Source organism: Desarmillaria tabescens (assembly GCF_030435595.1).
Source record: "Desarmillaria tabescens strain CCBAS 213 chromosome Unknown EV420scaffold_18, whole genome shotgun sequence".
Taxonomy (NCBI): Eukaryota; Fungi; Basidiomycota; class Agaricomycetes; order Agaricales; family Physalacriaceae; genus Desarmillaria; species Desarmillaria tabescens.
Genome location: NW_026848317.1, coordinates 169,073 through 192,298, shown reverse-complemented (window position 1 = coordinate 192,298; position 23,226 = coordinate 169,073). Strand labels below are relative to the sequence as shown.

The following is a 23,226-nucleotide window of genomic DNA, read 5'->3' as shown; positions in this document are numbered from 1 at the left end:
TCGGTATGTTCGGACCGGGGCCCGTGAAGTCTAACCACGACGATAACGCACAGCCTGTTTTCCCGTTTTCCACTCAATTCTCCTTTGGAATATACAACAATGATACCGCGCAGAGCCATCTGCCCGATAAGAACAGGTGCGGTTAAGTTTCAGGAATTTTGATGGTGCGTACTTAGTGCGTCGCTTAAACGCTTGTACTAGCGATGTGAAAAAAACATAGAAGAATATGTATACAATGGGAACATTCGAGGACCACACGGAGCGATGCAACCTCATCATCGGCCGATGAAACATGTGTAAGAGCATTAATGCTTATTTTGAGAGAAGGTGGGGCCGTGGTTGGGGGGGTATCCCGCCCGAAATGGTACGAGATCGGGCTAGGAAGGAAATGAATGCTCGGGGATGTCGAGTGATCTTGGGACTTACCATCCATCCCCGCCACATCCTCCACCGTCTCCCCGTATCATTTATTCCAGCCACCCACATCCCGTACGCCGAAACATGGTCTCAGAGTAAACCTGGTTCTTGAGGGCACAGAAGCCTACGTCAACGTCCTTAGCGAGACAAGGACGCAGAAAGCGGCAATATCCGATGGTGCACCCAAAACTGTCTTTCGAGGGAAATATATCGTTCATATCAGGGTGATCAAGATCTGCGGGGGAAGTGAGCACTCTGGATGTCAGCGAGGAGCGAATGAACTTGCTCTCTTTTGCTCTCTTGCATGCTTCCAGATCTCCTCCCATCCATCCACCCCTTCCCCGCTCTGATACAATTCGCTTCTCGTCGTCATCGAGTACGACAAGTACATCCTGCCCTTCGCGCCGCTCGCAGACCACGACACGCCATCGCAAAGGAAAATTTGGTCCTTCTGCTCATGGGCAACTCCATCGTTGTTAGTAGGCTGGCGCTGATCGGTTATACGGTTGTAAGTCCAGGCGATGTTGGCAGACGTATGCATAGGCATGGAAGATTGTGGCTGCGGAACGAAGGTTAGGATAAACATACTGCTCACTAAGGGAACATATGTTGAATTCGTGTCAGGACACCATTGATACCTTTCTCTACGCCCATAGACCAAGCCGCATTAATACAACACTAAAGCCCTTGTCAGCGAGATTTGCAGATTTTTCGATATCGTGGTCTTGAACTTGGAACTTTTGGGGGATGGAAATGTCGGCTAAAATGGGCGGTAAGCAGCGCCTCAAACAGCTGCAAAAACAACACCTACATAGCGCCAATAAAGGAGGTTATAATCGTCTCGATGAGTCCTGGAGATCGTTGATAGGCGGGAAGAAAGACTCGTCAGTGGCGGTGGGGGCAGGAAATGAACGACTCGGCTGTATCCGAAGTTGGCCATCAACACCCATCTTGCGACGATGATGCTAACTGAGCACCGTTCTCTGCGACGCTGTTACACTAGTATAGGCATGGTCTCTGGATGAAGAAGGGTAGGAGGTAATGCTAGTGAAGGTGAGAATAGAATGTCCGTGGCAGCACACCCTTCTTTAGACCCCTGTATTCATAGCTGACCGTGCTTCACTACTAGGTTTCTTTCAACAGGGCCGAGAATACACCACCTTTCATTCAAGCCAAGGGACTATTCTTTCAAAATTATGGCATGTAAGCATTTGAAACGACCCGACTCCTTTGAACCTCTGAGCACAAACCTTCATCCATCCCCTCTTCATTTTTCCCTTCTCTTCTCTCGTTTTCCGATATAGTATGCCAGAGACAGCTACACGCTGTGTATACCGCCGAGATTGCTACACTCGTCGCCTCATACGGCAAGTTTCCCGCCTCGCGTCTTTGACGCGTCTGGTCTCGTGACCCTAAACCTACTCGTTTTGGGACCGAGCAGGTTTTGACGATAAACGATTTTTGTGCTTGACCACCATCTTCTCGCCGAGCTCGAATATGGAGAGCTCAATTTCTGCTGCTTTTTTTTTTTGATCTTTTTTATTCCTTCGCCTGAAGACTTCCCTCCATCAGCAACAATCCCACTCTCGACAGCGTGGGTATGCGCTTCCGTTGCGTCGAGCAGAGCGAGTTCGTAAAGGTAAGCATGGTTATTTTACTACACTAAGATTTACTGCAGAGCTTTGCAGTAGAGGATCTCAAGTTTTGATGTAAATTTTTGGATGGAAACACGGTGGCCAAGGTGCGTGGAATACATATGTCATTTATTCTCGCCTCGCTCACCTCTCGACATTCCTCAGCATTGTCACAATACATCTCTCCCTCTCCGATACGCCAACAACACCTCCCTCTCATATGATCAAGTGTATGCCCCCTGCCCCTCCTTTCCCTGTCGCTCCTGCAATTTGTTAAGATAGCGCGTCTATGCACCATCGATAAGGAAGGCTGATAAGCATGATTTGGGGGTGCAGCATTTTTCCGTTGAGCTCAAAGGTGAGACCAATGTCCTTCTATCTCTTTTCCGTGGCTTATGCCCCAATTTTAAAGCCGTTTTCTCTTGAACAGTCATGCCAACGACGCGCACGCACACGACTGCACTGAGATGGGGAAGCCAATCAAGGTAAACCTCATCGTTGAAACCACCATTCCTTTGCTCATGACATTTATCCCATTTGAGCACGAAATCTTCAATGATTCAGCGGGTACATGAGGCTAGAGGTGCGTGCACTAAATTTTGATGCATTTATCTTTTTCTCAAAAATTTCTCAGGCTCACTGTCGACAGCGCCATTGTCAATACGCACAAAACCTGTAGCGTACCCGATGGTACGCAACCGTCCTGATTGCGATGCTCTCGCTCACGTCGTTTTGCCAGAACGACGGAATTAATGGGGTGATTGACGATCGATAGGCCCGAATTCGACGTGCAATATTCACGGCTCACGTTGGGATGCTCGGTAATCCCTTTGATCTCTGAAAGGTAGAGCAACGGTGTTTGGGATCGTTCAGGAGGCAGGAGGGGCTAATGACCACATCAGGGGCCGCTACAGTATACAGTATGTGTGCTAACCTTCTGCTTTCCTTTGGTTACTAACTTAGGCTCGTATAAGCTTCCTTGATCACACGGTGAGAGGAGATGAGGTAAGATGCCTTCATCCGCTGCCTTATTCTACACTGATGGTTAGTTTATGACCAGGCATGGTCAAGCAACGAGTTACGTAGGACATTATACTAGGTAAGGACTTTCTCTTGTTCTTGTTCCTTCTCGTTAAATTAACAGGGCTTCACGCAGGAAGCACAATCCAATACAGCAAGATTTTCTTCTACGCGAGGCTGCATATAAGTAAGTGTGCAATCAAATTGAGAGTCGGCACGCGAGCACAGCGAGAACAGAAGGAGGGTGTACCCACGAGGCGTCGAAGAAGTGGCGCCGTTTTCATGAAAGACCGTGCCTCGTCGGCACTGTAATTAGAACGAGACGACCGGCGGCGCTGACGTACTTAGAAGTCCGCTGGGCGCATCATCATCATCATGCAGTATATGCAGACCCCAACGTCAGCTACATCAATACTATTTCCCCGGTGACCACCCTGGTTCGCTTGTACTAAACCCATCCTACGGCTTGAAACAATTGGATAATCAGCATTCGATATTGCGCTGGCTTTAATTGTCCCTCGAAGAGAATGATGACATGACGAACTCTTTACAGCCCAAAGCACTAGTTCCGCAAATAATCATGATGGAAGGTATGTTCTTATTGATCTATTCTACAAGTGGTTCTGAAAGGACGATAGAAGAACAAATTGAATACCAATAGCGATGAATATGATGATGACCGTCCGTGTACTGATATCATACTGCACAGCGGAAACGATCTCCATCTTGGTCGGGGCCTTGCCAGCTTGTGCTGCTTCGGTACTTCTCGTGACGACGTCCGTACCACGCGGTGCAGAGTTGTGCTCTTCATTCAATATCTGACCCCTCTTGTCCGATATGACCGACGCAGGTCGCGAGGACTCCTCGGATACAGTACCATCTAACATCCATTCTGTCGCATGTCCTTTAGCAAGATACGCGCTGCGTACAAAAGTCTACCCACCTCCTGTAGAAGAGTCGAGGATCTCAAGAAGTAACCACCCAAAATACTCGCATACATCAGCACCCTCCGCGCGCGGGATCGAATCCATACTCGGCATTCAACTCGGGTATGGTTAAAAGCACCGTTTTCAGCCACTGCCACCACCATTTTGCCTGCAGCATGTGAGCCTGGACAGTAAAAATCCCTTCTTCCTCCAACGAATCCACGTCGCAGGCTCGGAAATAAGAGACGAATGGCAAGGATTCGATCGTGTTGGTCCGATAATCGATAACGGGGGCAGTCATCGACAACGAGAGCGCATGACGATCTTTCCCCAAGTTGCAGAGATGACAGCGACCGTACTTGTCCTTTAGGTCGATGTCAACAGTAAAGTATATATCTAGGGGTGTACGCCAGTCAGCAGTTGTTTCAAGCTGAAGCAGATGCCCACCTTCCTGGATATATACTTCAGCATCATCTCCATAGCCCCTGGAGCGAAGACATGAGTATAACTTGGAAGCCTGCGCGATCCACGATTGCACAATCTCAGCCCTCGAACGCACGTGAATCTCAATATCATACTGGGACCCATCGAAAAAGGAAGGCCCGACGGATACCAACCCGCTGGTAGTAAACAATTAGTAGGATCGAAAAAGGTCAACTGAATGACAAACTTGTCCAACGATAGAATAATGACTTCCTTCCCCAATTTTTTCAAGTGCACGTCCCACTCCCACTCATGCGGCCAGGGCCGGACTCTCCCGACCAAAGTACTCTGGGTTCGGGGTGAGTCTGGTCTCGAGGGTTTTCGCGGAGTGTATGGCGGATTAGTTACTACACTGCCAGGAAGATACAAGGGAGCGTTGTGGTTCCGAAGTGGGAATGGATTCCGAATAGCACTTCGCAGATGAGAAACGCTAATAGCATCGTAATGATTTCGTAATTCTCCCTTCCGCGAACTTGACGAGGTCATCCATCTGCTGATTTGACTGTGAAGCGGTACGGTTGATTGGCTCAAACCGTACATAAGGCGGATGCGATTTTCCTGCATTTGAACGGACAAATCCAGCCTGAAAAACCCCAGTATGTAACGGTCATAGGATAGGTTCCCCAAATACAATTTTGCCATGCTCATTGACATAGGGTTGATTCTCGTCCTTCAAAACGATTAGCACCCAAGGAAAACATTCACAAAAGTACTGACATTCATGAAACATACAGATCGGGGAGATGGGCTATTACGTGCCAAAAACCTCCGAGACCGACTGTAAGAATGTGAGCGGTAGCCTAGGGGGCTCCTGCCGGACATACCTGTAAATCTTGATACTGCATACACCGTAAGGTTAGCTGCTTTACCTAGGACACAGAGAGTACCCTTTACCAATTCAGGATAGAATTGTACAAACCGCTTCGCAGTCAAGTTATACAGATACTGTTTAAAAGGGACTCGGGTTGTGCCTACTCGCGGCAGTTAGCTGTGGCGGAAGATAGAGGGAAGGAGCAAAATCTTCACCATGAAATATGATCGCCGGAAGATTAGACGACCTGCATACACCGAAGATTTGCGCCAATGTTTGGGTGCCTACTGTCGAAACAGTCACAAGGTGGGTTTTAGTCAGCTTACAGAGACACGGAAAGCGAACTTTTGTTTCACGAAGACGTCAAGGGCTTGATAGAGTTGCTAGGTGCAGTGCATGTGGGCATCGCCGACGACACAGGGTAACATTCCGAACTCACTTCAATTGCGTCCTCTTTGTCATCACCAAGAGCTTGATATTCACGAATGATCTTCAGTGTATTGCTGTTCTCGACGGTGCAATAGCTGTCCTTATATCCAATAGCACGACAGCTTCTGAATGAAAGGGTCGCTGGCTTAATTACGTATATATCGCCTGGAATGATATCCCGAACCTGCAAAGGTTGAGATAACAAGGGCGGATGATTGGAAGTTGCATACCACCCCTTTATAAAGACCCCGTTGTTGAGAGGCATTTTAGTAATCTTGTCGAGAGATTTTCCATGTTTTCGTTCTGCCGAGTACCCCAGGTGCGCATTTCTTCGATATTGTCCTTGATAGCTGATGTGATGTTCCTCTCTGGACGCCTCCACAGAACCGGCGAGAGTGCCGAATCTCGTGGTAATTTCATCCTGGACATCGGAGAGAGCTAGTCGTGTCATAGTCATTGTACGGACCTGCCGCCCCATCAAAGAGTGAGTGATACGGTCAAAAGCCAGTCACCTACCAGGAAGTCTTCCTTAGCCATCTGTACTCGTTGTCTGTAAGCACCGATGTCATCCGAGATCTTCGTGGCTCTCAAGTATTGCCGGATTCCCCGTGGAGATCTGCTGTTCGCTGTTCAGCTTGGAAAGAAGATCAACCAGGCACCTGTGTATCGATTGCGTAAGGAAGTACAGATAGACAATGTGGGTCAACTTACGTCTGATACTCCACGCATATTGTCTGAAAACATGTAGCGCTAGTCGGAACCATGTTCGATGACGGTGTCCCTTACGACGACCAGTATAGCGACGATACTTTCAGCCAATTCTTGCATATCCTCTTTATTCTTCGAGGCCCTCTGTAGATTTTGTTAGTGTGGAGAGATCAGGGAAGAAACGAAAACATACTTCGATGACCTCGAGAACGTAGAATCACACATTGGGCAGCACCTTTGACAAAGGGAAATGGTGCCATCTCGCCTGCTGCAGCGGTCAACTTGGCGATTTTGAGACATGAGTCAATACCGGACATGACAATGGGAACGAGACGAGTGCAACACTGTATACGCACAACGTTATATACCTTCACGGCACCAATAAACGACGCGTGAGAACGGTATGGATTGCACAGGAGCATGGCAGTGATGATATATGCAACCATCATCAGATGCCCCTGGTGTAGCAAGGCGATGTCGCCTACAAATTTTCTTGGGTAAGCCTGGATCATCAGAATAAGTACCCGACGCCGATTGCAAGACTTGAGTCAACCCCTACCAGAATTGTTAGTCTTCCACATCGTCCACGCAAGTGCTTGACGACAGCATAGTACCGGCATTCTCCTCGAGTCTCGTAAAAATGATAGCCATCCTCTTTTGGATAGCCCGGCCGATGATACCCATGAACCGAATCTTGTTGTAATTCTCCTAGTTAGCTGTGTTTTCGAATTCGATGCATCCCCGAGCCATCCTTTATTTTGGCTGCGGCAGCAGTAGTAGGTATACAGACCATGGTGATGTTGAAGGTGATACAAATGGGATCAGCTCGCATTTACATCTATCTAGATGCATTTGCACATCAGTGAAGGATATGGAGCTCACTTGAGCAGTGTTCATTCACATGTGAGGTTTTACAGATAGCTTGAGAGCGACCGGCACTCGTTTTGTTAGGTATCGCTCTCCCCACACGACACCAGATGTTCAGCGAGGATGATATACCGCGCCATATTGACGGTCATAATAGCACCTACTCTTTCATAAATGGGAGTAGGTGGCTAATTGTTGAGCTCAAGATCTAACGCCAGTGATGGTGATGGTGGTTCAGTGGCTGCCCTCCGGACCGATTGCCGAACTCGGCTCGATAGGTCGGTGCGTAGGCTTTTCCAACTACCTCTCCATCCATGTTCGATTCTGGTATACTTCGAGACTTGCCTTGGTGCCCATTCTTGACCCACTGGAAAGGCAGGTGCTCAGGATGAAGGTTATCAATGGAAAAAATATAATGTCCAATTACAATAGGTTTTAGCTGTGAATTTGCGTTGACGATACTCAAAATGACTCGCAGATGATTTTTCATGTACACCGTCGAAATGTTGCGCTACATCTCTACTGCCTGCCTGGATGAATTCTGGTTAAGAAGATTTTTGCGGTAGAATTGCGACGGTGCTGCATAGAAGAGGAGGATGAGATAGGGAATACGGCGTTCGTTTCCACCATGGTCCGCCTTCAATGAAGAACAGATCCGTAGATCTTGGTATGACTAGCCGTATTCCACTCGTGAACCATGACCGTCGTGAACTAAAGGCGTAAATTTGGTTACTGATACAACCCGACGACTGTATAGGGTGATGAAGGAACGAAGAATCACGTCTTCTGGCCGAGATGACGGCCGCTCAGCTAGACGGACAGCGATGGATAATTCTCCTCACCCCAGCACAAGCTGTATCCGAACTCTTCTTCCCAAACATGCCCCTTCGGTAACCTCTCCTCCCATTCAAAGGTTGGCATAACCATCGACCGCGCATGATGATATTTGACGAAAAGTCTCCAGAATGGTCTCAGCCGAGAACGGAGTGCCGGCTTGAGTTTCTCTGGGGAGAACATGATGGGGACGGAAATGCCGTGTACGCGTTAGGAAGGCTGAAAGTTGCCCGATATCAACTCTGTACTGTCGTCGTTCTGGATCTGAAAGCGGAAACGAAACCTCCAAGGTACCATAGTTGACGCCGTCACGTCCATGTACGAGGTCGAACATTGATTCCTTGACGCGAGCCGGAAATTGTGCGTCCGAAGTATGTCCAGGTCCGTGCCATGGTGACGATGATAAGCAAGTGTCCTGACAGGCTGCCGCTGCCGTTACGAAAGGCCTGATGTTCTTAGCAGGAAGAGATTCGAAAGGTAGACAATGGTTGCTGGAGTACGGAAAATAAGTTTGTATCGTTAGACGACTATGTTATGCAACGCACCTCTCTGCTAGCACAGCTCGACGCCTCGATAAGGATGTAGACAAATCCTGGCAGGAAATTCTTGGTCTAGATGGGTGTGCGTTGATTCTGATTGAAACAGCGACATTGGCACAAAGATGTCTTCTTTCATTTTCGCCATAATTCCACCTCTTTCGGCGTCCCGAAGTTCAAGATCATACGGATGTCGACGGATGCGCGTCCTCTTCACTAACAGACGTCAAGGTCTTCGACTTGAATCTCCTTACGAAGCCGCTCCGCCAGTACAGGAGGGTAACCTAGTCCGTATTCGTGACTGCCTAAAAACAAAAGAATTGCAACGGTGTCTTTATCATTGATATCGCGCGACTGATGCTAATGCTTCGTCCTGTCGTCGAAATTTCAGTACGCCGGAAGTAACTAAAATATAAAAGAACACAAACATGCGACATCTCCCCGGTGAAATAAACGTCAGCACCACGTCCAACCAGCATAGATCCTCCTGACCCAGCGCATATCGCCACTGTCTGGATGTTGCTTAGCACGGCAGAAGGGCAGGCTACTTGAACTGAGAGCATGCATTAGCCAACGAGAACGACCACTAAGCCACGAAGTGACAAAAGATCTCTTACCCCGTAATAGCCCAAGCTGCCGCTTCACCCGACCCACGAGCTCCTTCACAGACACTGGCTCGTCTAGAATCACCAAACGCCCTTCCGCATCCTCGCTCGTCCCATTCACATCGAGTTTCTCGTCCACCAAAGCGCTGATCTCACCGATACCAAACCCTTTGACAAGCCAGTCATTCAGGCCTCCCCAGACTGAGTCCAATGATGAATGTGGCGGGAACACCGAAATGCCTTCAGCTGCACAGCGGAGAAGCGACGCTTGCAAAGGATTGAAGAGGCTTAGTGATTGAAGAGGCTTGAATATTGGTGGATGGCAGGAGACGATGGCCGGTGCTTTGAGGGTAATGGATTCTTCGATGACTGACGCAGTAAGGCTGGAGAGAGTTGAGAAATGAACACGAAGACAGAGTTACAGAGGTCAAGGACGTACTCGATGATGAGTAAGACGCGATTACTGCCTTTTAGTTTATACTATGGCGACGCTGTAAAAGAGTTGTATATCCTTTCGAAGGATCTTACCGTAAAAACCGACATGAACGCGAGAACAAATCGAAATCAAAGGGCTTACATTGTTCCATTTCTAGCCGGAGAGGAGCAATACTCTCCACAACCTTGTATATAGTTTTGACGAAAGGAATAGACATTGAAGTAGCGGCTTGAGCTCGAGCTTGAGGTTCCGTTAACAGATAATGGTGGTAATGGTCAGAGTTGTCTCGCATCTTCAGTCAGCTTCAATCCACCAGTTTCCACGTGGCCTCCCTTGGAACGCGACCACGACGTCCTAGCAATGGGCGGCTACATCCAACACCACTTCCCATGGCACGTCATGTCCTTCCTTGATTAAGATTCTTGTCGGCGGGAACCATTCATCCTCAAGTTAGCCGATCACAGACTAGGGTACCGCAGCGGATACGGAGACTCGGACATACCATCGGTATTAGCTATCCAAGTTTGCCTACGCCGCACATCAAATCAGGCGTTCAAGTGTTCGGACTCTCCTTTTCTGCCCCACCATTTGCTGTCACCGATGGTATCTCAGTAACCCAACGGTATCGTCCGCAAATTTCCCTTGGCTAGATTACAGGAATTATTGGAATGGGTCTTGGTTCTACCAGCAGTACAACTGCTGTCGGAACTGTCATCGGCTTCGAAATTATCACTGGGGCAGGTTATGGCGCTAAATTTTCGAGCCTCTACTTCCCAGTCCTTGCGCCGTTGTCTATATCCTCTGATGCCTTGGCTCTGGCCTTCTTCTCATTCGTGACGGTATTTGCACAAATAAGTCACAATTATTTGTATAATACATGACTGACGCGTACGTAGATATGGGGCGTAATCATAAGGGGTGCTATCCTCCAAAATCGACTCGTCAAGAAACTCCCCCAGCAACTACTGGCTCAATCCTCACTGCAGATTGACGTCGTTTTCGAAGTCATTCCTCTTAACGGCGAATATACAAGTAGCCCAGTGGCTAGATGATCCCTTGCACCGGCGCCCGTGTGGGAACCTAATAATAATAGATGCCAGTTGCTCTTTCTTAAGTGCCATACCGTTAAATACACTCTCGTAAGAGGTCTCATTTCGATGCAATGCCATTCGCTACGTTCCAAATTTAGCTCTTCAACTCAGCCTGCTGTATGGTGATGGAAACGTCCTCCTGCCTTTTGATGATAGCTCTGATAAGTATCAGAATCATGCGTCGAGAAATGGATATCAAAGGTTCTCAAGACATGTGACGTGGCGCCAGTCTTGTTTAAAAGGACTACCGCAAACCTTCGGTTATCCTGTCAGGAATTCCTGATCTTTACGCGATGTCATAGGGAGACTAGTAATAGCGCCCTCGAAGCCAAGGTCCAGAAACCAAGATCTAGCCAAGACGATGGCGGGCTTATTCGTCAGAAAGTTCTCCCTTTGACTAACACCTGGTAGCAGTAGATCAGTATTGACGTTTGAAACGCTGATGTCATTTCTCTTCTCTGCATTTTCATTAACACTGAACATCGTAAAGTAGCACCAAGTGGACTTACTATTTCGCAAGAGCAACAATTGTTTTGTGGTGGTGGTGGTGTTGGTATCGATCGTTGTTCGACCTTGGGTCATTTAAGCTGTCCAGTCTCTTCTGCTCGATGCTCCTGTTTAGGCTAAGAATACCATGTTATACGAATCTATAGCATTCAGAAATAGCGGTTGCTTTGATAATTAGTATTTACAAGTGTAGACTCCGTTTCGGAACCCATGTTAGCACTAAAAGCGACGTTCATTAGAGATCTAGTAGCTCAGAGACACTTTCGGAACGGCGGTGAATTCGACAACTGAACGGATACGGATGGCTGCAAGCTGTCTCAGCCGATGTCATGAGTTATAATAAAAGACACTGACCTGAAGGCTCCACTCGTATATCTGACTTCGGGAAGGATGGTTTTTCCTTCAGCGTCAAGCTCAGGGGAAATGGTGCAAGTTGCCAATGTCATTGCGACAGCTGTCCATACAGTATCGACTGCAAGGTAGGACCCGGGGCAAGATCTGCGGCCAAAACCAAAAGCCAGACTCGTCGGTTCGGGAATTTCAACCTCCTTGTCCCGATTCAAATGACGCTCTGGATTGAACGTTTCAGGATCAGGAAATAGGCTTTCGTTTCGCGTGATAGCCCTAGAAGACATTATGGAATACATCGTTAAATGATGGGAAACAAGATGATCACAGTAAACTAACCAAGCATTTGCAACGACCATAGTGCCAGCAGGAATATCGAATCCGTGGTAGACGTCCGGTACCAAAATGGCGCGAGTCACTGTGGCAAGAGTTATGGTGAAGAGGGGTCATGAACGCAAGTTACAAGAACATACCGGAGGGAACTGACGGATTCCAGCGGAATATTTCTTGAACAAGAGCATACACGTATGGTAAAGATTCGCGATCTGATAGTTTAGGTAGCCGCTCGTCTCCGATGACTGCTGATATCTCTTCCTGCGCCCGTCGTTGAACATCTGGATAAAGGACCATTGCCAAGTAAAAAGACGTGATGAGGCTGACGTTCTGCACATATTATTGCGTTTATCACGGAAGATCGTATGAATAAAAGGGTTACGTACTGTATCAGTTCCCGCTTCGAAATACCAGTACTCAATATTTGATCTACACAACAGCGACAGGGCGACATACCACCGTAGACTTCCGCTCCGGCGTCTTTCAGACGGTTTAGATAAGTAGTGTCGGACATACTGTTTTCGAGGCCGTTTTTCTCAAGGGCATTGGCTAAAAGTGAAGGCAGGGCAGTTCCAGATTTCTACCGCCACCTGTCAATAAGCGTAGCCCGTGACAGCTGACGACTTACTACTTGATTCAATACAACTTCAAAAGGTTTCCTCAAGAAAAGATCGAATGTTTCCCGAGATTTTGCAGCTTTTCTCTTGAAGGAAGCGCCAGGCATGAAGGCCGGTATGTACCTCACTGTAGGAGGAGAAACAAATCAGAATGATTGAGAAATTGCTACTGTTTGGTCATGCTCACGGAGTGGAATTGCATTGACAAAATACTTGTTGGGGGCTAATGCTGCGCTGACGTCACGCATTACCTGAGTGGCTAGGATAACCAACTCGTCTGCTTCCACGTCGTCAGCGACAACATAGCCGTACGCTATGCGCATGATGTTTGCGACAGCCATTCTAGATGGACGTGAGTTGTCAGCCTGATTTTCGCGCTAAATAAAGCACCTTCGTATATTATTCCGAAATGCTTCTGGGTGATCAATATTCGATCGACAAAGGCGGCGCGCATTGTCTTCTAAGATACCAGAGTGTCTTTTAACTGCCCGAGGTCCGAACTCGCTGTTCAGAAGCTTCCTGGTCTCCCTGACATCGTCGTCGTTGAGTCTCGAGGCTAAAATACGCCCAAAGCCACTCCTATCGGAGGATTAGAGTAGGCATGAAGATTCGCCCTAAAGTTTGACTTACATTTCGCCCATGACCCTCCGACTTTTGTCCGAGTAAATACTAGATCTCTGTTCACACAAGTCTGTGATGGCTTCCAAAGAGTTGAGTACTAGGATAGAGCGGCCAAAAACACGAAGATAGATCACGTCGCCTACGGATGCTTGAGTACTTCGTCTTGAAACAAGGATGAACCAAACCGTATTGTTTCCCCCACTCTGCAAACTGGCGCCAGGGTGTTTCGGTAGGAATATGAAAGGCATTTCCAATTATTGGCCAGCGATAAGGACCAGGTGGATATCGAGGTGCTGTAGTGTAGCACCACAAGACATAGAGCATAGCAAAGACAGCTAGGTAGGTTGTGACTTCGTCCATGTTGGGGAAAGTGGATTCTACAGGCGAGACTTGGATAAAGAAGCAAAGTGGGTTCTAAGTAGACTGATAGATACCATAAACGTACGGCGCTAAATAAGTTCCACGGAGATATTGGGCGATACGGAATCCATTGAAGCCACCACGATGAGTACGTACTCCTTATGCCAGGAATAGCTTGATTCACATGCCAGCTTGCCGATCACCGAGTCAACTTGTTTGCTCACAAGTTCCATTCTGTGTGATCAAAGAGGGAGGATTTGGGAAAATAAATAGATAACCGGGCGAGGTCCGATACGGCTTTTGGTCATCGATCACCGGCAATTACCGACAGCACTTAACTTCAGCTCGCTGGCACAAGGTTTGATTAAATCTTCATGGACATTCCTTTCCAGTTAACCGGAACATCAGGGATGTGATGATGACTCTCAGAAGCTCCCCCCTACAAGTGCCTCCAAAAAGGACACCCTCCATCAGCCTGAGCCTACCTACTCTTCGGACATGGCTTCAAGCGACCTTTTTGTAACTAGTTTTACTCTCCAGACAAACACGATTGGTGTTCCACTCTGGGAAACTCTGAAGCGCTACACCAAGGCTAGTCCATCTCTGCAGAAGACTCCGAGTCAATCGGGATGCGTGCTCATTTTTGCGCACGGAGTAGGATTTCGTGAGTAGTGTAGTCCACTTGCTGCGATCTCAACCTGACAGATATGCAGACAAAGAGCAGTGGGAACCCACTATAAACCATCTGTTCAAGCTCGACACACAAAATACTATTCGCGAAGCTTGGACAGTAGACTGCCGGAATCATTGAGAAGCGGCTATCCTCAACGAGAAGGTTCTCGTAGAACGTCGTGGGGTATTGTGTAAGCCCCTTCACAAGCATCCTTGTGTTGTTACTAATCACCGCCGAAGCTATCTACGACTACACTGAGGCCTTGGTCATTCTTCGCCGTGATCTTCTAGGAGACTCCAACCCGGAGTATAGTCGAAAGAACAGATTCATTCTTATCGGTCATTCTGCAGGAACTGTGGCTTGGTAAAGACTATCACCTTGAGCCGTGACTATTATCTAAATGACCCGTTGACAGTGTGATGGCGTTGGTGTTTTCCAATCCTCCCAGCAACGTCATGTTTGATAGTCTTGTCCTCGTCGAGACGCCGATTCATCATCCGTCCGCTGAAGCCCATCATACCGCAATGTTCAAGGCGTTTGCCGTCGTCAACAACTGTCACGATATTTGGCCTAGCCGCGAGGCTGCTAGGGCTTGGCTTGGTAAGCGTTTTCCCTGGAAAGGTTAGGACCCGGAGGACCTGGATATCTACGTAGTGAGTATCTGACCGTCCAATTTACCTTTCAGCTCCACTCATCGTTTTCCAGAACCATGGTCTACGTCCATTACCGACAGCGTTCTATTTTGACAAGACCGATGGAATCATCCTGAGCGTCACATGGGTGGATGAAAATGCCGCATACTCAAAAGACGCCAAAACTTCATTCACAGCGCTTTGGAATTTGAACACGATCTGTGGCGTTGTACCGATTCATCTTGTCTGCGGTGCCAGAACGATCTTATGTGTGTATAAAGATTTGCTCGTCAACGACATCACTCACGCCGTCTTTAGGTCACGCGAAATTCAGGATTCAATTATTGATGCCCGTGAAGGAAGGACTTTTACTTCTATAACCCGAGTTCCTGGAACGGGACACTGGGTGGGTCTCTTAGGAATCGTGAGCATGGCGAGCAGGCTACTCATTGCGAACAGGTATTACAGGAAGCACCGAAACGGACGGCAGACGCATTATGGACTATTATAGCTACCCATATTCCATTGCACAGGCTATAGTTGAATGTTGCCCAGCTGTAGATTGTCCTGTATATTCCGTCGGTATACATGTTAACGTCAAATATCCGACACTATTGGTACGAGCATCCGGAGCAATGACGAATTGTTATGAAGAAATCGGTCTTTCCTGAGGACCGAGAAGGAGTCCTGTTACTTGGTGAAGCTTCCTCTGCAAAACTTGCAGACGTTCGTCCTCATACAAATATAAACTATGTGTATCTGCTAGCCTTAGGCTGTTCCTCCTTAACTAAAATGCCCAAAAACCGATTGAAGAGTGCGAACCTTTGCATCAAAGTCAGGACGTGCCCCTTCCTATCGTAAACGCAGGTGGCAGCAATAATATATATTTAAACAAGCAAAAATAAGACAGAGGCAGTAGCGGATGAAAACAAACACATAGTACACTTCCATTTCTTCTTTCTTCAGATGCTTACGACTTTGGGACCAGGATCAGTCTGTGCTTCGAATGAGCAAGGTCGATGGGCAAGGTCACTATGCAAGTACCTACAGGTGTGTTCCTGTCCGTGTCTCTTGTGGTGTCCACAGTGGATGTAATATTGATATCAACATGCCGCTAACATTTTTCGATCACAAATCGGCGTGAGGTCAGAAAAGAAGCGGGAGCGCAGTACCTTGTTTGTGTTGGTCCTCGCAGCAGCGGCAAAAGGCTGACCATGGGCACCAAAGGTGGAGAGACTCAGCGTGTTGACGTCGGTTGAAAGATTATTATCGACTGATCCAGTAGGTCGACGGGCGTTCAACCTGAAGTGAGATCGTAAGGACAGATGATTATGCAGATAATCACGAAACGAACGTAGCGAGGAAGGAATTTGAATATACTGGGGATGGCATAAATGTTAGCTCGAACATACGGAATATATAAACCTCACATACAGTTCGCAACGATCTGATAGACAGACAGATATACAAGATTGCTAGGGTAAGCGGTGTTCTGAGAAGCTTCAAGGTCAGTGCATGATAATAAGCGGAATGTAGAGTACCCACGAAGGCAATGACGAAGATATCCGCAATCCTGGAGAAGAATTCATTAACTGGACGATAGCATAAGAATCAGGCATGCTCCTACGATGTTATAAGACCATTATGAACCGCATAGACCATGAGTCTATTAATTATGGTGTCAGTGCTGGTGACATTTTTCTTTCAATCAGTTTGGACGAGCGGCACTGTGGACTCTCGTACCGTCTAATTCCCGTGCGACTATTGTGTAGATAATAGCAAAGTGATATGGCGACCAGGAGATCCGTCACCACATGGACAGTCAAGGAAGCTCTGACGAGGCTCTGCAAAACAGAGAGAAATATCAACCAAGACGAAGGGGATGGATGCTTACCGTCATACTGTGACGTTCAAACAGAACGAAGTACTTCAGATATAAACTGAAAACAACGATGAGACAGAGACGCCTGAGAAGCACTGTCAACCCTGACCTATAGATGGTAACGCCTAAAAAACCAAAATGATTAACATCTTTCATACGAGATGCTTAAATACGTACTTATGCTGGTTCCTAGACAGGGCTATGTTATGGCCCGGGGGGTAGGAAAAGAGTATGCGACACTCACCCGAGCGAGTGATAGAAAGGATGACCTGATTCCAAGGTGAGTGTCGCCGAAAAACGGGGAAGCATAGGATACTTACGACGGCTGCCACTAGTGGCACATTGTGATTTGATACTGCATAAATAGATAAGAAGGCGGTAACTGGAAGAAAGAGAATTGTGGGAACAATAATATATCCGTCGGGCATAAAATAGGTAGACAAGCAAAGCAGTAATGCCCTACGATCATCCTCGTTAAAGGCAACTCGAAGAAGATTCGGAAAGTCCTAAATCACATACCGTTATGCCGATATTGAGCTGGTTGGCATATATAGATAAGAGCTCATGCAGACAGATGGAGAAAACTCACAGATGCCGACCTAGCATGTATTTGAGTCTTGTTTTCCCTAAAAATGTGGTACTTACCAAACCGTTTCGGCCAGAGCTGCTGGATCCCCATAATGTAGTATGACAAAATAGTAAATAGCATGGCTAGCGAAAGCCACATGCAAAACTTCCAAAACCCTATGCAAATATGTGAGAGTCGAGTAGTACTTGATTGTTGGCGATGAATACCAGATCGCGCCAACCTGTGAGTCTCTCATATCAGTTGCCTGAGAGGAATTATTTTAATGCTTACCAATGCCTTGAGGACGAAACCATCAGAATAACGAGTGAAATAATACCAGGTTTGAGTGCAGGTGACGCCAAATAAGCTAGATAAAAGAGGCAATCAGAATCTAGATGAATGCATCCCGGCGTTAACGAACCATGAAGATGCGATGACACCAATGAGGTACGCGCCAAAAGTACTGTTGAGTGAAGCTTCAGCCATTTGAAAGTAGTTGACAGCGAAGAGCGAAATTGGTACCTTTATATTATCATGAGCTTGAGGGTCCTAATAATGGGAATCTCGTATTGAATGCACAGCATCATCACTGTGGACATGGAGTGACCTCCAGCGCTGTAATGCATACCTCCGACATCATCGATCACGGAAGAGTCCCCTTCTGTGGGCACAGGTAAACTGCGGCACAAAATAACATGCCGAAGAGATTACAGCATCTGAGTCCATTCAAGGCTGGTGTTATTATTGGGAGACGAGATGAGATTGGGTAGATCCGTCAAACCAACCAACGAAATAGATTTAGTTTGCTGCGCCACATGCATGCGCTAAGGAGGAGCCTTAGCGTAAGCGGGAGAAGCGCGATATTTGATCGGATTACTGTATATCTAAAAACGTGCTTGATGTTTGCCCTACCCTGGACACTCATGAGATAAATATCAGGAAAGCCCGACCGAGGTGGATACTGGTATTTATAGGAGCACTGCAGCGTTTTCGTGAGGAAATAGGCTGATGAGCGGTTTTAGCAGTAGTTCACTGAATCCATGAGATGCGCTAATGTTGCAAGGATACCCCTCATATCTGAGTGGCTTGCAACTCGAAGTCATGGTGCTTGTGCAGCATGCTTGGGAAACACCCGAGGACCCTGTATGTATACGCTAGTGTTAAAATACATCCCTTATTCAAACAAAACAAATGTATGAATCTCTCACCTAGAGGCGGGCTAGTAATATTACGTGGTGGCAGGAGGAGAAAGCGAAAAAAAGTTCCTCGGAGAATCGGCCCGCCATTTTCGAGTTCTGACAAAATATTTCACTGAGACCGCATGATAAGGACACACTTGAAAAATAGTTATTACTTTTACTGATTATAATACAGTTCATCCAATATCTAAGGTCCCACAAACTGGTTTCCGATCGAGGCTCAATACGACAGCTAAAAGGGCAAGGATGACTTGAAACTTATTTCAGCTGGCGTCGTACAAAGAAAGGATGGAATACTGACCTAAGGGCTCCGCTGGTGTATTTTACTTCTGGGAGACTGATATTACCACTACTGTCAACCTCGGGATAAATGGTGCAGGTAGCCAAAGTCATTGCAACCGTTATCCACACAGTATCTAGTGCAACATATGATGCGGGACATGATCTGCGACCAAAACCAAAAGCCAGACTCGCTGATTCTGGAATTTTGGACTTGCTGTCCCGATTCAAATGTCGCTCCGGATCAAATGTTTCTGGGTCAGGAAACCAGCTTTCATTTCGTGTAATTGCCCTACCAATGATGATATACCCATCAACATACGCAGAGGCTGCAATGAAAGGAGGAAGAACAAACCACGCATTTGCAATTACCATAGTTCCGGCAGCAATATTGAAACCTCGGTAGACGTCGGGCACCCGGAGAACACGGCTTACTGTATCGACAAAGATGTCAAACAAAGCCAGGAAGTAAAATCAGAGCTTGGCTTACAACAAGGAGCCGCAGGACTCCACCGGAGCAATTCTTTGACGAGGGCATTGACATATGGTAAAGAATCGCGATCTGAAAGTTTAGGGAGTCTCTCATCCCTGATAACTGATAGTATTTCCTCTTGTGCCCGCCGTTGGATATCAGGATAAAGAACCATGGCAAGAAAGAAAGATGTGATAGTGCTGACATTCTATGACTTACAATCAGTGGAAATCTCGCGAAAAAAAGGAGAGAACACATACTGTATCAGTTCCCGCTTGGAATGTCCATATTTAATGGTTATCTGGACACAACAACGGAATAACCTACCGCCACGGGCTTCTGCTCCGGTATCTCTCAGGAGATCGAGATAAGCAGAATTTGAAATATTGGTATCGAAACCATTAGCCTCAAGGGCATTGGATAACAACGAGGGCAGAGCCATTCCACTTTTCTATGCAATAGGAGGATGACGCGGTTCGCCAGGACTCGTGAAAAGAATGACATACCATCCTGTTTACTAAAGCATCAAAAGGCTTCATCCAATAATCTTTAAATGTCTGTCGTGATTTCGCAGCTTGTGTCTGGAAGGAGCCACCAGGCATAAAGGCAGGTATGTACTTCACTGTAAGGGCGATTCAGCATGCTAACTCATTCAATGACACCAATTCATATAGCTCACATATCGGAAGCAAATTAACGAAATATCTACTTGGAGCCAGCGCCACGCTAAGGTTGAACATAACTTGAGTTGACATTGCGGCGATTTCGTCTGCCTCTGCGTCCTCGGTAATGACACAACCATACGCGATGCGCATGATATTTATTGTGGCCATTCTGGAAAACGATCAAGTATCATATTTGTGTTTATGAGATAAAACTACCTTCGTATATTAGTGAGATAGGCCTCTGGTTGTTTGATGTTCCAACAGCAAAGACGACGGGCATTCTCTTCTAAGATATGAGTGTGTTTTTTGACTGCGCGCGGCCCGAATTCCCCATAGAGAAGTTTCCTGATCTCCTTAGTCGCATCATCATTGCTTTTCATCGTTAGGGTGCGTCCAAATCCACTCCTACAGTAAGACAGTGAGGCTATGTCCATAATATTTTCTACGCTAACTCACAGTTCGCCCATGAATCTTAGGGGTTTGTCTGAGTAAATGCTAGTCTTGTGCTCGTACAAATCTGTGATGGCTTCCCAAGAATTAAGAACCAAGACTGGACGGCCAAAAATACGAAGAGAGACCAAGTCGCCTACAATTTATCAGCACCCAGCTTCGAGACAGAGATTTCACATACCGTATTGCTTCCCCCACTCCGAGAATTGACGCCAGGGAGTTTCGGTGGGAATTTGAAATGCATTACCGACGACTGGCCAACGAAAAGGGCCAGGTGGGCGCCGCGCCGCACTGAGATAGTCCCACAGGATGTAGAATGCAGCAAAAATAGTCAGGCAAATTGTAGCTTCGTACATTGTCCAAAGGATCGAATCGCAGCAGGTTCATGCTTTTAAGAATACGGAGTAAACTGAATGTCCATCTTAAGCACTCCAATAGAAAAACAATTCTTACCACCACCACATGTGGGTCTACGTAACAGAGAGATACATCCCAGAATAGCATGTCCATAGTTACGTGCAAAGACTCCAACTCGGAGTCATATGCACATGTTGAAACGTTTATTGAACGCCCAAGTTGGAAAAACAGTGCCTAATTGATTCGCGGCACGTCAGCCATTTTCCTCCGGTCACTGAATCAAAGACCTATCTGTTCAGTACGTTTATAGTCTACTCTGGTCACAAGAGTCAAATGTTAAGCCGTGATGATCAAGATGAAGCAGGGTCGCGTTGGTGGTCAGCTCTGGTCAGCTCGATGGTTCTTCGGAAATGCCCGAACGGCGTTCCCCACACCTTAGGCTTCCGTCCCAAACAACTGTGATTTCGATTGTGATCACCATCATCAGATGATTCTTACTTAACTCTCGCTTGTGCCCATAGGCGCCCATATTTCTATATCTCAAGGCTGGTACTGCCAGACCTCGAAGGCTTCAGTGTTTCAAACTTCAATGAATGTCGCCATTCATCAGAAATTTTCATCTTGCTGCGAGCAAAAATGAGGTTCCCAACTTGCAATACGCCGACAATTTGCAACGAATTTGATTCTTCAAAAGTGACAAGACCTTTTCTGGCAGGGGCCGGGGGGACAACCTCCGGTCAGAACGTCTGCTCAGTTCACGCGTACAGTGTGCCAGCTGCAGTCCGCTCTGTGTCCCATTATCTATCGATATCTAATAGAGTACACATGATTAGTATAAGCCATCTGTTTAGACCTGGTATAAAAATACCGAAGCGAATCTGAAGTTTGAGCTGGGACAGTGGATCGGCTCATCGTGAAGCAACAAGTCCGGATGAATGGATTCCTGCAAAAAAAACTAGGGCTGCCGTGAAGGTGTTTGATTATGTACTTACAGTATTGCTACATCTATGCGAGCAATGTTCAGGAGACGAGTTATATAGGGTATACTCAACATCCCTGTTGATTATCACTAATTGAAAAGGAGTTGTTTACGAGAGAGGACCATTTACTATAACCCATCGTGAAAAGACCACGACTCCACAGAAGGCGGAAGAAGCCTTGTTGAGATCCATTCCCGTCGCACAAACTGTTCAGACCCCAAAAATTCTTGTGACGTGCCGCTATAGTCTCTTTACAGGCTATGATCCATTGCTCCGTAAGAATAGAACAAAGTTCCTGCAATGGGAAGCGATATCGTGCTAGCCAGCTGATATGGGCGCCAACAAGTTCCTCAATACTCCATGATATGATGGCTCCGTCCGCTACCACACCCCATGATGTGAATTCGGAAAGATTGAGCATCCCCTAATCATATTCAAAAAATATGGACACTGCTTTCACATTTCGCCGCGAGAGTGCTTATTTCGGGCCTGTCAATGAGGTTCATACACTGCGAGAACTCTATGAATGATGTCATATCAGCGGCGCTGAGACGATATGCAATTGCATGATCACCCACACCCTCACTGAAAGTTCGATGATGATTCTGCAGAGTAAAAATTGAGAAGCCCGGGCCTGTCTCGTGTCGCCTAAGGTATTCCTTTGAGTTCTGACCAGACATTAAAACCTGTAGGTCTCGACTTGATCACGCATAGAGTTTGCGAGCATGAGGATCAGCAGAGACGGGCCCCAATTGGTAGTCATGGAAGCAACTTAACAGTGGTCTTCGAGTAACATTACTTCCTCATAGTCGCTGACATCTGTGTCTGTGATTAGCCAAAGCGCAAACAAACCTTTGATTCTTGCGATAGACAACATACTTTCAAGCACCAATGGTCTTCCTTGGTTCAGTTTGGCATTGACGTGATCTTGGAATTCCGTAAGATGGCAAAACTTTCCGCGGTGTGTTCTCAGCGACCCAATCGTGGATGTAGTGACAACTCGTCCATAAATGCTATTAGAGTTAGCGTTTTTTGATCAGTATCGAGTTACGGACCTATCCGTTTGAGCCAACTGTTGGCAGGATGGAATAAGCCTACGAGTTGTTATCAGTATATGTTTACAGGTGCAAAGAAAGTAGGTCCATTGAACGAGACCTATCTTCATACGGATCGTTACGAGACTAGTTTGGTTGATCCGATCATCACTCAGAGCACACACAGCATTAGTCATCGGCAGGTCTCGGCATCTCAATCGAGAAGCGGGACTTGGGTTCATCTCACTACCGCGACTGGGGTTGGCGCGCGACACCCGAGTTGGAGTAGCTACATTTAGAAGACTCCACCATCAAAAAATGGCTCCTACCTTCCTTGCACAGTGTTCCAGATGCTTTTCCGGCGATGTGCCGCATTTAACATTTCGCCGATATCAGATTTCTGATCTTGTCCAGCATCTGGAAGACTGTTGTCTGTGAGTGTTGCTGGTTCA

The 23,226-nt window shown here is 46.9% G+C and overlaps 8 protein-coding genes across 8 annotated transcripts; 3 read left to right on the top strand and 5 right to left on the bottom strand.

Moving 5' to 3' along the window:
- Nucleotides 1–292: 292 nt before the first annotated feature.
- Nucleotides 293–2,826, top strand: EV420DRAFT_1479951 (uncharacterized protein; the record flags this gene model as incomplete). Its single annotated transcript, XM_060469618.1, has 13 exons — nt 293–364; nt 477–663; nt 732–892; nt 936–989; nt 1,124–1,189; nt 1,421–1,455; nt 1,561–1,620; nt 1,975–2,056; nt 2,109–2,158; nt 2,482–2,536; nt 2,616–2,634; nt 2,686–2,741; nt 2,791–2,826. 13 exons carry the CDS (start codon nt 293–295, stop codon nt 2,824–2,826), a joined length of 933 nt encoding a protein of 310 aa, XP_060330495.1.
- A 728-nt stretch (nt 2,827–3,554) lies between these two features.
- Nucleotides 3,555–7,165, bottom strand: EV420DRAFT_1544157 (uncharacterized protein). The gene is given in 18 exon segments (XM_060473225.1): nt 3,555–3,963; nt 4,015–4,078; nt 4,137–4,617; nt 4,668–5,150; nt 5,236–5,258; nt 5,305–5,319; nt 5,375–5,451; nt 5,507–5,575; nt 5,626–5,674; nt 5,731–5,904; nt 5,954–5,955; nt 6,035–6,088; nt 6,108–6,186; nt 6,237–6,339; nt 6,432–6,454; nt 6,495–6,572; nt 6,622–6,630; nt 6,650–7,165. 18 exon segments carry the CDS (start codon nt 6,875–6,877, stop codon nt 3,683–3,685), a joined length of 2,292 nt encoding a protein of 763 aa, XP_060330494.1. The 5' UTR covers nt 6,878–7,165; the 3' UTR covers nt 3,555–3,682.
- A 1,837-nt stretch (nt 7,166–9,002) lies between these two features.
- Nucleotides 9,003–9,813, bottom strand: EV420DRAFT_1643081 (GTP cyclohydrolase 1 type 2/Nif3; the record flags this gene model as incomplete). Its single annotated transcript, XM_060477451.1, has 5 exons — nt 9,003–9,038; nt 9,094–9,218; nt 9,283–9,653; nt 9,710–9,750; nt 9,799–9,813. 5 exons carry the CDS (start codon nt 9,811–9,813, stop codon nt 9,003–9,005), a joined length of 588 nt encoding a protein of 195 aa, XP_060330493.1.
- Nucleotides 9,814–10,186: 373 nt separating this feature from the next.
- On the top strand, nt 10,187–10,908 carry EV420DRAFT_385143 (uncharacterized protein). Its single transcript, XM_060481931.1, has 2 exons — nt 10,187–10,545; nt 10,603–10,908. The coding sequence occupies exons 1-2, from the start codon at nt 10,375–10,377 to the stop codon at nt 10,756–10,758; spliced, it is 327 nt and encodes a 108-aa protein (XP_060330492.1). The 5' UTR covers nt 10,187–10,374; the 3' UTR covers nt 10,759–10,908.
- Nucleotides 10,909–11,406: 498 nt separating this feature from the next.
- EV420DRAFT_1308963 (cytochrome P450) lies at nt 11,407–13,838 on the bottom strand. The gene is made up of 11 exons (XM_060468537.1): nt 13,409–13,838; nt 13,233–13,362; nt 12,993–13,181; nt 12,790–12,944; nt 12,614–12,729; nt 12,442–12,565; nt 12,372–12,385; nt 12,126–12,315; nt 11,992–12,070; nt 11,659–11,928; nt 11,407–11,609 (listed from the first exon to the last, which is right to left on the bottom strand). The coding sequence occupies exons 1-11, from the start codon at nt 13,581–13,583 to the stop codon at nt 11,540–11,542; spliced, it is 1,512 nt and encodes a 503-aa protein (XP_060330491.1). The 5' UTR covers nt 13,584–13,838; the 3' UTR covers nt 11,407–11,539.
- Nucleotides 13,839–14,081: 243 nt separating this feature from the next.
- EV420DRAFT_1682223 (uncharacterized protein) lies at nt 14,082–15,644 on the top strand (the record flags this gene model as incomplete). Its single annotated transcript, XM_060479225.1, has 6 exons — nt 14,082–14,247; nt 14,297–14,373; nt 14,429–14,619; nt 14,672–14,856; nt 14,942–15,157; nt 15,207–15,644. The coding sequence occupies 6 exons, from the start codon at nt 14,082–14,084 to the stop codon at nt 15,266–15,268; spliced, it is 897 nt and encodes a 298-aa protein (XP_060330490.1). The 3' UTR covers nt 15,269–15,644.
- Nucleotides 15,645–15,730: 86 nt separating this feature from the next.
- On the bottom strand, nt 15,731–17,846 carry EV420DRAFT_1544130 (uncharacterized protein). Its single transcript, XM_060473224.1, has 20 exons — nt 17,760–17,846; nt 17,630–17,705; nt 17,566–17,579; nt 17,416–17,514; nt 17,360–17,369; nt 17,290–17,307; nt 17,178–17,229; nt 17,091–17,125; nt 17,015–17,039; nt 16,948–16,959; nt 16,880–16,895; nt 16,783–16,828; nt 16,632–16,732; nt 16,516–16,575; nt 16,434–16,461; nt 16,323–16,380; nt 16,243–16,267; nt 16,061–16,190; nt 15,937–16,002; nt 15,731–15,883 (listed from the first exon to the last, which is right to left on the bottom strand). The coding sequence occupies exons 1-20, from the start codon at nt 17,822–17,824 to the stop codon at nt 15,851–15,853; spliced, it is 969 nt and encodes a 322-aa protein (XP_060330489.1). The 5' UTR covers nt 17,825–17,846; the 3' UTR covers nt 15,731–15,850.
- A 383-nt stretch (nt 17,847–18,229) lies between these two features.
- EV420DRAFT_1308961 (cytochrome P450) lies at nt 18,230–21,160 on the bottom strand. Its single transcript, XM_060468536.1, has 13 exons — nt 21,052–21,160; nt 20,585–20,994; nt 20,410–20,539; nt 20,170–20,358; nt 19,968–20,122; nt 19,795–19,910; nt 19,616–19,739; nt 19,549–19,562; nt 19,307–19,496; nt 19,172–19,250; nt 18,839–19,108; nt 18,547–18,787; nt 18,230–18,479 (listed from the first exon to the last, which is right to left on the bottom strand). The coding sequence occupies exons 2-12, from the start codon at nt 20,757–20,759 to the stop codon at nt 18,547–18,549; spliced, it is 1,683 nt and encodes a 560-aa protein (XP_060330488.1). The 5' UTR covers nt 20,760–20,994; nt 21,052–21,160; the 3' UTR covers nt 18,230–18,479.
- Between the last annotated feature and the right edge of the window lie 2,066 nt (nt 21,161–23,226).